The 16759-nt window shown below is 44.9% G+C and overlaps 1 protein-coding gene across 1 annotated transcript in view; it reads right to left on the bottom strand.

Moving 5' to 3' along the window:
- Positions 1-232: 232 nt before the first annotated feature.
- The window catches only part of LOC138447628 (uncharacterized), a 1020308-nt gene continuing 1003781 nt past the window's right edge, over positions 233-16759 (bottom strand). Inside the window, exon 17 of the mRNA XM_069603826.1 lies at positions 233-2252. Coding sequence (XP_069459927.1) covers positions 1969-2252 — 284 coding nt within the window. The 3' untranslated portion in view covers positions 233-1968. The remainder of the gene's footprint in view (positions 2253-16759) is intronic.

A 16759-nucleotide genomic window follows, 5' to 3' on the forward strand; every position in this document is an offset into this window, starting at 1 on the left:
GATAGGCCCTAGGAAAGCCTTGTCTAGACGAGCCAGCTGGAGCAATGGACGGAATTAGGATCCAAACAAAGAAAATATTTAAATCATTCGGCCATTTCTCCTAAAATGCTCAAACTTTTCTGTGCAGAACATGCTTCCTCTTTATTATTGCCCTCACTCTGATTATTGATATTTTAGAGCATGCATTTAAACAGACATCTTAAATCCAGCACTGCGGGTGACATGAAGCACCATCTGTTTCCTGTCATTCATATACATTGAAGCACCCTGAGACCATAGGCTGCTTTGTGACATTTCCTTTATATTATACACAAATATACTGCCTCATATTTCAAACTTTTAATGCGTAAAAAATAAAACAATACATACATCTGACTTAACACCTCTTGTTCATATACTCACATACATATATATGACTTGTTCGCTGAGTTTTCCTTTATGGCAAATGTGTCATTTAATGTGCTCTGATTGTCAACAACAAGACTAGGTTCTTATATTAGCACATGGAGATCGTTACTGACCTCCTCAAGGCCGATCAAAATGTTTAGAGTGCAGTCAATAACTACTGGAATTGACAGTGTACTGAACATTCTGTCTTCAAAAGCAGACAGGGAAACAACAATGCAATTTGAAGGCAAGTATTCTTTCAATAAAGCACCTTTTTTGCTGTGACATCCTATTTAACACATGAACAAGAAAGCTAAAACATGGGAAAATGCTTTTGCTTCTTTATAGAGAAACTGTTTATTTTACATGACACCAAATGCATGTTCCTATTAAACCTGTTTCATTTCAACAAAGTGTGCAATTAAAATGCTTAATTTATGAAGGCAACCATGATTTTCAATACTACAAAATAACACCACATTTAAATTACTAACTGAGTTGCCTATTTTCTTTACTCATTATAAAGTGAAATGTTTTGCTTCACCATATACACTCCAAAACATGTATTGCTGCTACCATCATGTGCTACTAGCCTTATAGAACCAAGGAGGGATAATGACTCTTCTCCAACATATAGCTCACAGAAAATGACCCCTCCCTCTGTCTATAAGGCTTTATTAATTACTCTGGGCCTCATTCCGAGTATGGCCGAGTATGGCGGTGATCCCTTACCGCCATACTCCGAGTTCCCTTTGCGCCCTCGCCCTTAACGCCTGCTTTGAGCAGGTGTTAAAGTCGAGGGCGCAAAGGGGCCTCCAAGCCAATAACGGTGACCGTAAAAAACGGTCACCGTTATTTGCATCTTCCCCATTCCCATTGAGCCCTATGGGGGCTCATTTGGGAATGGGGAAGAGCCTTGGTGAATGGGGTATTACCGCCCCGCCAACCTTGGAATGGGGCGGTAATTCCGCCATCCACCAAGGCGCTGCCGGTCCGGTACGGCGTCAACCAAGGCGTTAATAGCGCCATTGGTTAGCGCCGTACTCGGAATGAGGCCCTCTCTCTTTAGTATGTGCAAATATACTTGAGTAAAAAACATGCTTCAGAAGCGCTACTTCTTTTCTCTGCACTATGAACAGCAATAATAGCACAATCGTATATCTCCGAACTTCAGATGCAGTTTTTCCACACAGGGAATTATCAGGCTTGACTCTCGTATTCCCGATAGAATGGAGCTCTAGGCCAGCCATACACAACTTGAACATTTTGCCACCTACACTCTTCCCCTAGTCCACTCTATTTTCCGGCAACACTGGCTGAAGCTTAGTCAATTTAAGTAGTTGAATCCCTTTTCTGGACTTCATTGCATATGGGGTTTTCTTGTCCATATTTCTATGCCAGATAAAATTACAAAATGTACAACAATATACAAAAGAATATAAACATTAAAATAACGTTCAAATAAAGGTGCAGATGAAAAACAAGACCTTTCTAGATGTCATGGTATGAAGCATCATCCCTTGTGGATGCTCCTCAGAATATGATGCTGGGAATCTCTTGGAGGTCATCCTCACTCTCTCTCTACTTGAAGGTGATGAGGTACTCAGGATATGCTTGATCATCATGAAACACTACGAACATGGAGGGGTATTGGCAGTTGTCGACAACACTATCAAAAAAGTCATCCTTGTTCTTGCCTGGTCTGGCAGGTGGAGCCTTAGTGATAGAATGACCTTTGGTGTATCTCCCGGTGACCACCTTAGCTTGGTACATGCCCCGTAGCTGTGTCTTAGGGTCGGGTTTGGCATAGCTGCAAGAATAACTGGCATTTAATGCAAAGTAAACACCAGTGCCATAGGCTTTTCCTGGAAAAGATACATAAACAGACATTGTAAGCAAGAAATATAAGGTAACATGAACATATGAAGCTTACAAAGGTATTATCTTTCATTTATCTTAGAGAAAATCAGATTGGATAGATACCACAGAAATATTTTATGTAACTATATATGTAATATAACAACATATGATTGAAAGAATATGGAATTCAATATTGTGTGTTATATTAGCGCCATGAAGACCTAATCTATGTTTACAAAATTCTGTTTTCACAAAAAACTTGCCCCAGCCGAAGACAGAGATCTACCCCTTTCTCATTTATTTTAAAAACGACTGACCCTGAGGGAGTTAGAAGTGGAGGAGCAAAGAGCTCGGGAGGGAAGGTATTTATGGAGGGACAGCTGAAGGTATTTTGGACCCAGGTCCCAGAGAGCCTGGTGGACAATGAAAAAGGTCTCACAGTCCTGTTCTGGATAAGTTGCAAAGGGCGGAGAGTAGAAAAAGGTAGATTTTGAAAGAGGCTGTTACAATAATCCAGCCTAGAGAGTACCAGGGTTCGAGGGACAGTGAGCTTCTGGGGGAAGGAGAGGAAAGGCAGAATACCTCTGTGGAGGTGACTTTTTAGAGACATCAGAGATGTGGGCAGATAAGGAAAGCGTGGAGTCAAAGATGACCCAGGAGGGCCAAGGGCGGCTGGCCAGAGAGCGACAGGAAAGGAGGGTGAAGGTGTGCCGATGAGGAGGATCTCCGTCTTGCTGGCATTCAGGCAGAGAACATTGGCTGCACACCAATCCTGAATGGCAGATAGGCAGCCAGAGATGAGAGAAGGAGAAGAGGTGGCCGAGGGAAGCCTGCTAATGAGTTGAGTGTCATCAGCATAGCACTGGAAATCGGAGCAGAAAATGGCAATGCAGTGGGTGCGAGTTGCCAGATATTGGTTGAAGAGCCAGGGTGAGAGGTTAAACCCCTGGGGAACACCGCAAGTAGAAAGGGAGATAGATGAAAGGAAGGACCCAAGTTGGACCTGGGAGGGTCGATCAGAGAGGAAATAAGTCAGCCAGGCCAGAGCCTGATCGGTGATACCTAGGTTGTCATGGAGATGGTTGAGCAGGATGGTATGGTTGACCATGTCGAAGGCATTAGGGAGATTGAGTAGGATGAGGACAGAGGGGATGTTAGAGTCAAGGTTGGAGAGCAGATGTTCACGGATGTTCAGGAGAGCAGTTTCCATGCTTGTGGCAGCTCTAAAGCTAGACTGATGGTCGGGGAGACAACCAACAGAATCAGAGTTAAGGCTAAGCTGCGAGATGGGCAGCTTTTCCAGGAGCTTGCCCAGAAAAGGAGTGATGGAGATTGGGCGATAGTGAGCTGGGCAAGAAGGGTCAGTTATGGGCTTCTTGAGAAGAGGGTGTACAAGAGAATGCTTCAGAGGGTTAGGGGAAGTCTCCTGAGGTGAAGGATAGGTTGCAGAAGTCAGCCACGGCAGGAGATAGGGTGTCAATGTAGACCTTGATGGTTTTGGAAGAACAGGGGGAACCTGTTTAGATGAGACTTTCATAGCTCAGACTTGTCTAGAGACCTTGTCAGGGGAGAAAAGAGGAAAGGATGAGAAAGAGGGTGGGGGTGGCTGTAGGAGGGCCAGAGTTCACAGAAGGAGAGAGGAGGGGGAGGGGGTGAGGGGGTGGACAGGATATTCTGGCTTTTTGAGATGAAGTGAGAGGCAAGGGCCGTGCAAAGGGCCTGGGAGGAGGCAGGAGAGGTAGAGAGTGCAGCAGGGTTGAGCAGCTCCTTGCAGATTTTAAAGAGTTTGGCTGTGTTGTTAGATGCCGCAGAGACATGGGCTTGGATGTAGGCTCTCTTCTTAGTGTGGACAGAGCAGAGAGTCAGTACTGCATTTGGAGCAGGCGACATGCTAATTTGTCAGAGGATGAACAAGAAGCCCTCCATTTCCTCTCAGCCACCCTACATTTACGTTTAAGTGTAGCTAGGTCAGAGTCATACCAAGAATTGCACTTGGCTTTGGGCTTCAAACAGATCCTCATGATAGGGGCAAGAGCATCAAGAGTATCGGAAATAGAAGCGTTTAGCATAGACAGGGCTTCATCAGGATTTGAGTAAGCCAGATGTGGAGGGGGGGAGAGAAGGTGGCGGCGAAAGCCTCAACTGACACACGCTTCAGAATCCGAGAAGGTAGGTGGCAGTGTTGGGGTAGGCTTGGCCTAGGGGGAAGTGTGGGATATATTTACCCACTCAGCAGTACTTCCCCACATCACCAAGCTGCACTTCAGCAGAACCAGAAAAATGGCTGCACTGGTGCCTGTGAGCGCCATTGCCTCACACCAAAACTGCGTTTTGCAACAACAAAAATATGCCTGCACCACCTTGCCAAGCACATATTGGGCAGGATGGAACAAGGGGGCACACTGAAAAAGCCTGACAGTGTGTTGCTTACATGTACAAAATAAGGGGAGTGAAAAAGCAGCGCTGCTTTGCTGCAAGGCCAAAGTTCCCATTGAAAAAGGGAATAGTCCACATTGAAAAGGAGGCTGCTCTGGCGCTATTTTCATCTGTGTGTCATCAAACATTTTTTTATTAATAAGGCCTTGCCATGCCCATCCATATCCACATTGTGCTTCAGCAGAAGACAGCATGATCCCTGAATGACAGGCTCTGTGCCAGCCAAATCTGAGAAAATCAACTAAAGCTTTACTTCAGCTGCACGGAAAAACCCTTAAGCTTTTGCTACAAAATGTCAAAAATCACAGCTTGAAAAGAAATGTTTGCTTTCTGTGCACATGTCAATTTCATGGAGACCTTTGCCTTGTACAGACTGCTGCATACAAGAAACTAACTATGGCTGCAAAACAATTTTGGGAAGTCAGATGGAAAAACCGAATTTAAAAGGAAAATGCTAGTAGCTTGCACCACATGTGTCCCAAATGGGATTTGGCAAACCAAAGAAGAACATGCCTGTTTTTAAAGTACGTATTTACTTATGTAATTTGTTAAGATGCCCCAACTATAAAAATATGCCATTTATGGCAAAACTGGATTTTGGCAAAAATGGCTGTGGGATGGCTCTTTACCTCAAAACATGCAACCTCATGAACTGGGACTCCTCCTCGAGGAGGCGATTAATTTAGGCTGACCTATCTGGGTCTTGGAGGTAGGCCTAGCTCCATTCTGCCCACCAATAATTATGTGATGTCACAGGCTCTATATAAGGGGTGGTTGACAGAACTCTGGACACACTCTTCCTGAATTTCCTGCGCCGGCATTCCTGATCTTCCATATTCATCTTGCCAGACTCCAGATCCCACTGAAAAGCCAGAGCATTGCTGACCATCCCAGCAAGGCCTCAATCCTGAAACCCCACTAAAAATCCCAATACCCAAAGGGAGAAGCTGCAGCATTTCTTTTTGGGAAGCATCCTGAAGCCAGCCTGGCTTTTGCACACTAACTGCATGCCCGCTGCCCCCTGCCATACTGTGACCCGAATTGCCCAGCTGTAATTGCCATCCGGTGACCAATGACCAGACCCAGTTGGCTGTTCCAAAATTCAAAACCCAAGCGTGGAATGTGAGTATCTGCTTATCCCAGAGAAACACATAGTCTCCCCATCTTGACCCTTTTGTCTTTATTCCTCTCTCTAAGCAATCCTATCCCTACACTGATAACTTGTTAAAACTGTGCACCCTGCCCTGGACTTGCTAAGTGCGAGGGCCATCTCTCGTTTCATTTCTGTCTGGTGTAAATCATAAGCCCTTTGCCATTTTTTGAGTAATCAAACTAATTCCCAGTTAAAGTTGAGCGCTGGGGTGACAAGGTTGACTTTGCGAATCAACCTTGGAGCTTACTGTGTCCCTCTTTAACAATATAGTCTGGATCATTTAGTTTGTCAAATTTGCCTTTCTTTTTTTATTTTTTTTATTTACTTGTGCATAATCAAAATACATGATTTTTACAAGGCTAGCATCTTCATAAGACATCTGACAGAACGATCTTATTTATGAAAGTTCCCAGCTACTGTGAAGTAGACATCATGTGTCAAGTATGTGAAAAACTTCTGTAGCACGCCTCATGGCAAAATGAGGCAGTTTAGGGCGAAGAGATAGGCGCGCTTACGCCGTGCCCAAGGGCGTTGATCTTACTGAACGCAGCTTCCATCAGTTTGGATGTCGCTAATGTCCAGCGGGTTTTTTCCCCTGAGATGAGACGGCACCACCAGGTGTCTTCTTCTATCAAGCGAGAATCCATCCAACAGGGTGACAGGAAAGCAGTGCGTTCTTGCGTTAAAGAAGGACAATTCAAAAGAAGGTGGCAAACTGTCTCAATGGAATCAGGGGCATTGCATAGTCTGCAGACTTGTATTGCTGTTTGGTGTCTTATTCCCAAGATTTCTCTTGTATGAAGTATATTGAGGCGGGTTCTTAGAAAGGTGGACCTCAGTTTCCTGTCCGGAAATTTTAGGCAATAGGCTAGAGGAGTGTTTAGCCTATTAAACGTCGGAGGAAGATGGGTCAGCAGCTTGCACGCAGATGCTTGTTCGTTAGTGGTTATCCAATCCTGGATTTTCAATTTTTTGCTAACTCTTTGGGGGTTGCAGATAAGGTCGTCCATAGTGGACTCTAACTCCTGTAGTTTCATTTCTTGGAGATCAGTCCAGTTCAAAAGAGTCTTGCACTTCGATGAAGCCATCTCTTGAGCTATGACATTGAATTTGCCTTTCTTTCAAAACCGATTTTCTTATTTTTAACTGCTCTATTTTCCTAAAAACTGAACCCCATTTCACCCTGAAAATCTCATCCAAATCTTCATCTACTACCATCCTTTCACTTTGATACTGTTTGTTTGTTTGTTTGTTTATTCATTTGTTATGCGCACCAGACTCGTAAGTAAAAGGGCGCAGCAGTATGGAGATGCAAAGCTTACAAAGTTGCGACATGAGCACAAGATACAATATTTACATACTTACAAGATCTACACAAAGTACAAAAATAATATCAGCGAAGAATAAAAATGGCCTATATAATTATAGATATAAACAATAAGCACTGTACAAAAATATATATTACAAAGTAAAGCCTTTCGTGTATCACTTAGGCTCGCAGGTAGACTGGATAGCGCACAGGCAGACTAGATAGCACATTGTCTTCGCAAAGTGGCACCGTACTACTCTATTAATGCATGGTGAGAGGTCTCTAGAGAGATAGGCAGGTATACAACAGGTACAGGGAACTAGGGGTCAGAGGCGATGATGTATTTTATTACATTTTTTCTGAAATGTAGGTAGGGTCGGTCAGCTCTCAGATCTTGGGGCAGTGAGTTCCAGAATTTAGCGGCCTTTACAGTAAAACGGTTGCCACCAACAGTAGTGAGCTTGTATTTAGGTATGGTCAGACAATTAGCATTCCCAGTTCTGGTAGGCCTGAGCGAGGTTCTTCTCTGGAGTTTATCTATAAGGTAACTGGGGGCTGCGTTATTGAGGGCTTTGTAGGTCAAGGAGAGGGTTTTTAGTTGTATTTTATTGGATGTAGATAACCATTTATGCTGGCGTCTCACAGAGGAGATGTGTTTTTTTTTATTTATGCCTAGGGCTGCTCTTAGGGCATTGTTCTGTAGTGTTTGGAGCTTTTGGATGGTAGATATATTAACACCACTGTAAAGGCCTTACAGTAGTCAATTCTAGAGAGTATTAGGGCTCTGGCCAGGATCAAACAGCTGTTGTCGGTTGCAGCTCTGAGTAGCTTGCAAGTAGCTTGCAAGTGTAAGCAGTAGAGGAGGTAAGGGATTTAATCTTTTTATCAAAGGATAATGTGGAATCCAAGTAGAATCCAAGGGTTTTTACATCCTTCAAGACTTTAATGGTGTTCCCATCAATATTAAAAGAGGAAAATTATTGGCCTAGTTTTTTGATATTAGCCTGTGAGCCCAGGATTATTAGCTCAGTCTTATCATCGTTCAAGCACAGGCCATGAGCAGCCATCCATGCTTGGATGATAAGGTAAACTTTGTTCACTAATCCAGTGTCTGTAATGTAATCCCCAGAAAGCGGGAGGAGAATCTAAGTATCATCTGCGTAATTAGTATAGGTGATACCCAGATGGTCCAGATCGTCAAACAGTGGCTTAGTGAAGATATTGTAAAGGGTTGGCGAGACGCAGGAACCTTCAGGAACACCGCATAGGATGGTTGTTGGGTCAGCGGCTGCCGAAGGATAGAAGACTCTCATAGTTCTCTCGCTCAGGAAGGACTCAATCCATTTGATGGCTCCAGAGGAGAAATGGGGCGCAGAATCAAGGTGTCGACATAGGACCTTGTGATTGACCAGATCAAATGCGGCAGAGAGATCAAGTAGGAGCAAGAGTACTGTCCTCTCTTTGTCTCTCTTCTCGTCTATTTGTGACTTATAATGTCCCTGTGATATACATCTATCCCCCAGCCCAAAAACCGCATTCGAATTCAGTGTTTTTCACCCATTTTTAAAAAAAACGTTTTTGCATTTAAAACTGCTTTTGTGTAAAAATGCAACTTTCCAAAGTGTGACTTGACTGCATTGGGTTTTCAATTTCAAATCTGTTTTGTGAACTATATGCTTTTGTGATACCTTACCTTATGGTTGCTAGTGAGATAACATCCCCAATACTGTGATAAACATATGCATATCATTTTTTCAGCACACAGATAATTAATTATTTACAAAATCTAAATGTGTCATTTTAGGACTTTGCAAAGGGAGTTTGCCTCTTATTTTGTGAGGGAAGGTTGGATTTTGATTCTGTTTGCTGCCTCTTATCCTTGACTAGCTGCTGGCTCTTTCTATCCACTCTATTATTGGTGGGTTGAGGCAATATTGCAGGGGGAAACCTTAACTTGGGTGCTATCTGTCCTAACCCAAAAAGTGCTCCTATTCATTTGTGCTTTGGATATGTTCTATTAAAAGGTTAACCAAGTGCATTGCTCTCATTTCCATTGTCATTATCATCCCATTGGTGATTGCTGCCCAATATTAACATTTGTGTGATTTTTGTGAATTCTAAAAATAAATAAATATTGTATTTTCATCAACCGGCCTAGTTCATGGTCCATTGTGACCCGGGGTATTTGTACAAGGTGGTGTGAGATGGGGCGGGTATCGGCTCAATTTGAATTAATTGAAATTAAAGAAAAAGCATTCCCATTGAGCGCCACTTCACAGGCTAAGACCAATTGTCCTGGGCCAGTGTATGACGCCTGATTGGTATCCTTAACAGTAGGGAGGGAGAGATGAGAGGAGAGGAGGGAGTATTCGCTCCAGGAGAAAAGAGTGGTCAGAGGGGTGGAGAGGGGGAGGTCAGAGGAGATCAATACATCAAGTGTGTGCCCTGCAGAGTGAGTCGAGCCAGAAGGGAGGATCGAAAGGGAGAGGGAATCACAGAGTTCACGGAAGAGCACAGAAGAGGAACAAGGAGAGTCTAGATGGATATTGAGGTCACCAAGAAGGAGGAGTTGAGTGGTTGAGGCCAGGAGGGAGGAGGAGAGGTCTGCTCACTCAGAGAGAAATTAGGTGATCTGACCAGGAGGCTGATAGATAGTAGCCACGGTAAGAGAGTGGCTAGGAGAGAGAGAAAGCCTGCAGACAAAGCATTCAAAAGACGAGTATGTCTGCATGGGAATTATAGAGGCATGAATCCACTCAGGAAAGATCAGGGCTACACCCCCTCCAGACCGGGTGGATCTCGGTGCGGAGAGGATCTTTTAGCCATCAGGGAGGAAAGTGTCAAAGCTTGTGACAGATCAGGCCATGAACCATGTCTCGGTAAAACCGAGGACATTGAGGTCAAGTTCTTCCAGGAGGTGGCAGATGTCAGAGGAGTGGTTGACAGCAGAGCAAGAGTTGAGAGTGGCAAGATGAAGAAGGTTGCCAGCCTTAAAGGCCTTCCGGGGAGGGGTACAAATCAGAGGTACGCTCTGCGGAGGTAAGGAAGGAGCCTGAGGTGGGGCAGAAGAGGAGGGAAGAGAGGGCAAGGTAGCCACGGGGGGGGGAGGCAGTTGGAGATGAAAGGAAATTGATGAGGGCGAGGGAAGCACCTATCAGAGAGGAGGAGATTGGCCTGAGGGCTTTGGACCATGACGGTGCCATTAAGGTAGACATTAATGATGTCTTTGGAGGAGTCGAAGTGAGCCATGAGAACTTCCCAGCGGGTGCCAACATTAATGGGAGAGGAGGAGACAGGACAGAGCACAGAGATCATATGAAGAGTCCATAGATCTGGCGAAGGAACAACAAAGAGGATGTCAGTGAGGGTCTGTCTGGAGGAAGGTGTCAGCGATAGGGAGACCAGGGTTGGAGGCCAAGATATCCTTTTTGAACTTCTTCCTACCAGACTTGACAGTGAGAAAGGAAGGATAGTCAATGGAGAAGCAGTTGGAGAAGATAGTAGAAACAGAAAATGCCATGGGTGTGGTAGCGAGATAAGGGGGGGGGCAGGTAAGAGTGGAACACAGAGAACTGTGAAGTCACTGGGCCAGCAATTTACAGAGAAGCAACAATACAAGCAAAGTGCAGAGCACGTTAGCAAAAAAATAGTAAGATTTGACGTTTAACTAAAATGCAAAACACAGCAAGATTTGACTCTTAAACAAAATGCAAAACACAGCAAGATTTGACTTGTAACCAAAATGATAAACGCAGCAAGATTTGCCTTTTAACCAAAATGCAAAACGCTGTCATGGTTCGCGCTAAGAACCCCCTGGATCCGATGGGCCCCGCCACAGTCATCGACTCCCATAAGGACTTATCAAGCCCCAAGGGAGTGTCCCAGAGCCTCTTGGACTCAGTCCTGGCGCCGGTGGCGCCAGGCTCATAAAATGGGATGCAGCACGTGAAACTACTTGCTCAGCCTAGTGAGGCTGAGCCTTTCAGCTTTCTCTGGGTGTGGCTGAGGGTCTATTTTACTTGAAGAACACAGTGTGGTAAAGGGACTACTTTACCTGGAACTACTCGCGTTATTCTGCACTCCTGCAGCGTAACGCTCACCGTGTCTGTCCTGTCCTCGAACTTCTACAGCCACGCCCGTTCAGAATTTCATCCATCGGTGCCTAGAAGAAGAAAAGCAAGAGAAAACAAGTCGGTACAACAGCAAAGCCTTACCTGCAGCATCCTTCCAACGTTTGCTTCTTCAGCTGCTCCCGGACCTCCGCATCAGCTGAAGGGAAGGTATTTGTTCAGGCCGCAAGATGCACTCGGGTTCAGCATTCTTCCGGAACATCTTCGGAACGGTTCATCCATTATTCATTCCGACGCCGCGCCGCTTCTGCAAAAAAGAAGAAGAAACAACAGGTTAGTTGCGCACGGAAGAAAAAACAGTATTTTAGACTTACAGCGCCTCACTCTTGCGCTTCAACTCACCTGAAGGAAATCTGCTCCGCATCTTAAAACCACTTGAACCTGCATTCGAAATCCATTCGAGGCAGCGCCTGAAAGAAAAGACAAAGACACAGATCAAAAGGGGTTGAGGCAAAATTAAGACTTTAAACACCTATACCAAGCAGTTATTGGCTTAGAGACTTACCTGTTTTACCCAACTCTCCAAGACTCGGCAACCACTCATCGGATCAGTGAAGTAACTCGATCCTGGGAAAGACTGTATTAATCGCACCCCTGCTAGATTGCAGGACGGAGAGTCTGCCTTACAAAATTGTAAGGTGAGATCAAGAGGAATAGGGTATCAGGTGGTGGAGGAGGTGGGTCCAATTCAACCCCACTCAGTGGCTCATATCTTATTTCGATCTTGCAGACAAATGCCTCGTGAGGGTGATAGCAAGGGAGAAGTCACAGCAGCATCATCAACTGTGCAGTACCACGCCAGCGCGGACATCATTCGTGCAGTCACGTGCTACATCCCCTGTGGAGACCAGGTGAGCGTGACAACGCAGCATGTTTTGACTTTTAACCAAAATGCAAAACACAGCAAGATTTGACTCTTAACCAAAATGCAAAACACAGCAAGATTTGACTCTTTACTCTTAACCAAAATGCAAAACACAGTCAGATTTGACCCTTAACCAAAATGCAAAACACAGCAACATGTGAAATTTACAGTTGGGTTCAGATACTAGCAAAGGGTATAAAAATGCAATGCAATTGAGAATGTAAACATGGGAAAAACAAGCAGAGAAGGACAGTGAAAGTCAAAAGAGGGTAGGAGTGAGTCCAGAAGGAGGGAACTAACCCATAGTTAAGGAGGCGTGAATGTCAATGGTTTGGATTCCTAAATTCTGTAGAGTAGCGTGGTAGCAAACGATACAAGGACTCATAAGCATAGTGCGAGCACCACGGTGGGGGGGGTGGCGTTTAATAGAACCACTTGGTGGATCACTATTTGCTTTATGTTATCCTGACCATCACATATTACATATTACATAAACTAGAATATTATTTGTAGTGGTACCCCAAGTTACTGTTAGGCATTAATCCCAATTTGCCAATTGTCATAGGAATAGAAGTGTGCCAAAAAGACTTGTGCCCTGCAGGAGGACAAGGATGAGCAGAGTCTAAAGTTCCCACTCAGCCCTCAGACTTCTACAATCCAAGAGCCAACACAATCATGAATGTAAACCAGGCACAATTGAGAGATACACCTACTTTGCCTTTTGTGGTAATGTGGGCAGGGGGAAGGCTATATTCTCAAGAGGGGTGTTAATGTGGCTCAGTAACCCAAACAGTGAAGTATAACAGTCAAAAATATAGGAATGTTCAATCAAGGTTCTATAGAAATATATATACTTTAATCAAACATACCATGTACAAGAATACCTAAATAGAAAACTATGTAGAAACCCACCCCTGTAGAAGGAACAGAGAATGTGCAAAGGTAGAATAGATGCAGCACTCTGGGTAATGAGAAAGGGAGAGAAAAGGCAATTAAAGGATAGTTCCGGGACTTTTTTTTTATTGTCCCTACGGTTCGGCCATGTGTTTTTAAGCATAAATCGGTAGATCGTAGAAAACTTTCCTATGGACCTTACCCGACTTTTCGTCCATTAACGCACTCGAAATCAGCCGCCATTTTCTGATAATCCTATCATTTCCCCCCATCGCCCTGGCTCACCTGCTTTTGCGGCACTAAATCAAATCCCCCGCCCCTGAGCCTGACATCAGCAGACGCGTACCGCCCATTTCCCAACGCCAAAGCACGTTTCGTGTCAACAATCGCTGCGCCTCAGCTAATGAAGTGTCGCCATGGAAATGGCAGGACGCCTCTTTCCTCTATAAGTATAAACACACCGTTTCACAACACACAGCAGCAGATTTTCGATTCCATTACTCTCTCTGTGTTACTTTGAGTATTCTGTGACTCGTTTCTGTGCTCTGGTCAGCTACCTTCGCCGCTTCTAGGCCTTGTGAACACCTGTACCATCTCTGTAAATTATTTTACTTTCTTTACCACACAATGGCTACAATAATGCCGTATATGTACGAGCCCGAGTACACCGAGCAAGAACTACTGGAAAGGCAAGCATGCGAAAACGATGGGGATTCGGACGGCAGTTGGGAGGACCAGTCAACGGATGAAGAGCCTGGACCATGTCGCATGGACGGCGTCTCCACCTGGTGCACGTGCAATCGGTGCGAGCTAATGCCAACTGAGGAGGAGAACTGCTGCTGCCGTGAAAATTCCGGGTGCTTGGCCTACATTTCGGAAGGCGAGCCAAGTCCGCAATGCATCACCGAGCTGCCAGAGTTCAGGGAAGCCTGCCTCTCACGGACCGTGTTGAGGATGATAATGGTGCTTATGCACGAACTTCGCGGCACTGTTCGTCCGCGTAATCCGAGTAACGAGTAAGTATACTCTGGTTGTGATGTCAGTGATGCCACTACTATTTCATGGTCGTCTCCCACATATAAAATTACATCTACATATCATTCGAATGCATGTAAATTGGTTCCATATTGTGCATTTTCTAGATAGAATTTTTTTCAAAGCAGAATGACATTTATTACCTGAATCAACAGTGATAAGAAAGTTTTGTCATTTTAATACAGTTTGCATCTTTCATTTTCACAGGTGGTACAGGCTGGTGGCCTATCGTTGCTTCACTTGGTGGCTTCACGGGAGGCTCGGACACCGCGTTCGGAGAGTAATACCTGCCTGTGCGGTACTTGCCATTAGACAACATTTCCCCAGCGACAGTGGACAATACCGCGGATTTTCCCTGGATGTGCTGAAACCGGAACTTTACAATGTGTAATGTTTATTATTTATGTTCAATTGAAATTAAGATCTAAAATAAAACCCAACATATATTTTAACAACGGTTGTTTTGATTTTTTAAATGAATCTAGTGTGTCTCCATTGAATAGTCTTCCTGTGCCTTGTCTTGTCACACCACATGTCTCCGGCCAGCATCCTCCCTCACGCTGGCCGCCCACCTTCAATGCACATAACCGTTGAACCCATATGCAGCAGACATACATATGTTATTTTGCGGGTTGGCATAAAGCCTCCCGGCCTTGCCTCCTCCCCCAAAAATACTTACCACACCACTTTGTTCAAGCGTTGGCAATAAAAGGAAGGCCGTTGGATTTTATTGATACAAAACATGGTTATAGGTAAATAATCCATATGGTTGATCATAATAAATCATCCTTTTGGGCACCGGGTACAGAGATGACCCCCTCTGGCCCGTGCCGCCTTGCCACCACAGGCCAGCCTGCTGCTGACTAACTGCCTAGGCATCCAGGGTCTCCAGGGTGAACTGCACCCATATATTCTCCTGGGAGGGTGAGGTATTTATAAACTCACACCCCTGCCTTCCATGTACTAGATCCTGCAGCCTGCCTCTTACATGCAGTTAGATGGCCTCTCCTTGGTGAGGCCCTGCGGCAAACGAGTCTTGTCTGCACGACCACCGCCCCAATCCACCCCCCCAGCCCTATCAAAGGCAGTTCGCACCGGGGTACTTGTGCTGGCAAGTGGAGCTGTCAGGGAGCGATAAAGGCCAAGAGGTGCCAAAGACCATGTACACTTCAAAGTGGTCTATAGAGCATGGGTTGTTGTTCCCATGTCTACCTCCAGACCCCGTGTCTCCTGCCAAGCATCCCCCCTCACGCTGGACGGCCCCCTGCAATCCACATAAGTGTGTCTCCATTCACGAGTCTTCCTGTGTCTTGTCTGCACGACCACCGCCCCAATCCACCCCCCCCCGCCCTATCAAAGGCAGTTCGCACCGGGGTACTTGTGCTGGCAAGTGGAGCTGCCAGGGAGCGATAAAGGCCAAGAGGTGCCAAAGACCATGTACACTTCAAAGTGGTCTATAGAGCATGGGTTGTTGTTCCCATGTCTACCTCCAGACCCCGTGTCTCCTGCCAAGCATCCCCCCTCACGCTGGACGGCCCCCTGCAAACCGCATAATGCCACGACATATACACGTCATTCATTCACAAACACACCCCTGTTTCAAATTCTTTATAACCCACTTCATATTCTAATGAGAACTTCTTTGCGCTTTGCTAGTCAACCCGCGAAGGTGCTGGTTATCTGCTCTTCGTCTCTGTGAACTTCCGTGACCACTTCGAGGAAACTCGTCAGTTTGCAACCTATGAACTGCTCCCTGTTCTACGACAAGAAACTACTCTGATCCCTGCATCTAACTGTTTGTTCGTCAAGGTAAGGCCATGTACCATAATCATTTTGCGTCCAATTTCTTTTCGTTCAAGACAGTACATGCAAGGAACTAGTCACATGTTCTGAGTTTAGACAAATTATCTTTCTATTTTTTTAAAGTTATTCAAATACTTATCCGCATGTGAATAACGTGTATAGTTCCAAGAACCAAAACGAACCTTGCATTGAACCTTTTATGGGTCATTTAATTTTTTAACACATTGGTATTCATAGAGAATTGTTGATCTTTACTTTTCAGAACTTTCCACAATGCCTGCCTGTTCCATTGGCGGTTGCCCTTCGAAGACCCATAATAAATCTGAAGGTACTATAATGCATGTTTTCCCTAAGACAATAGATCAGATAAGAGAATGGGTCCGATATTGCGGATATCCACCGTCTGAGCTTGAAAGTAGAGTCCTAGAAGTCTTTGCGGACAAGAGGGGTGATCGATACCGCATCTGCAGCAGGCACTTTAGCTCAGACATGTACTCCACATCATTGCTAATAAAGAAGAACACACCGCGAGCGAGGCGAAAATTGCTCTCAACCGCTATTCCCACTCTATTCGTCCACATCCCTCCACTGGTGAGTCAAGTTTACGTATTTATCTCTCGGCCTTGCGGTAGTGTGTAGCATTAGCTAACAATAATTTCCCCATTTATGTATCCACTCAATATGAAGGCGGAAGATTCTCCATCCGTGTCGTTATTGCAGTCATCAGCCACTTCAAGCGCCTATCCGGTAATCTTACTTAGCTATTCTGCCACTGACTTGTTTTAGGCATGTAAATCAATAGTTTTAATTTATCGTGTGATTATTTTACCTAATGGTACACCCTTGTACTCGTCCTCTAGTCTTTGTTTTCAGTTATAATTATTGTT

Source organism: Ambystoma mexicanum, chromosome 3q, assembly GCF_040938575.1.
Source record: "Ambystoma mexicanum isolate Mex_15411 chromosome 3q, UKY_AmexF1_1, whole genome shotgun sequence".
NCBI lineage: Eukaryota > Metazoa > Chordata > Amphibia > Caudata > Ambystomatidae > Ambystoma > Ambystoma mexicanum.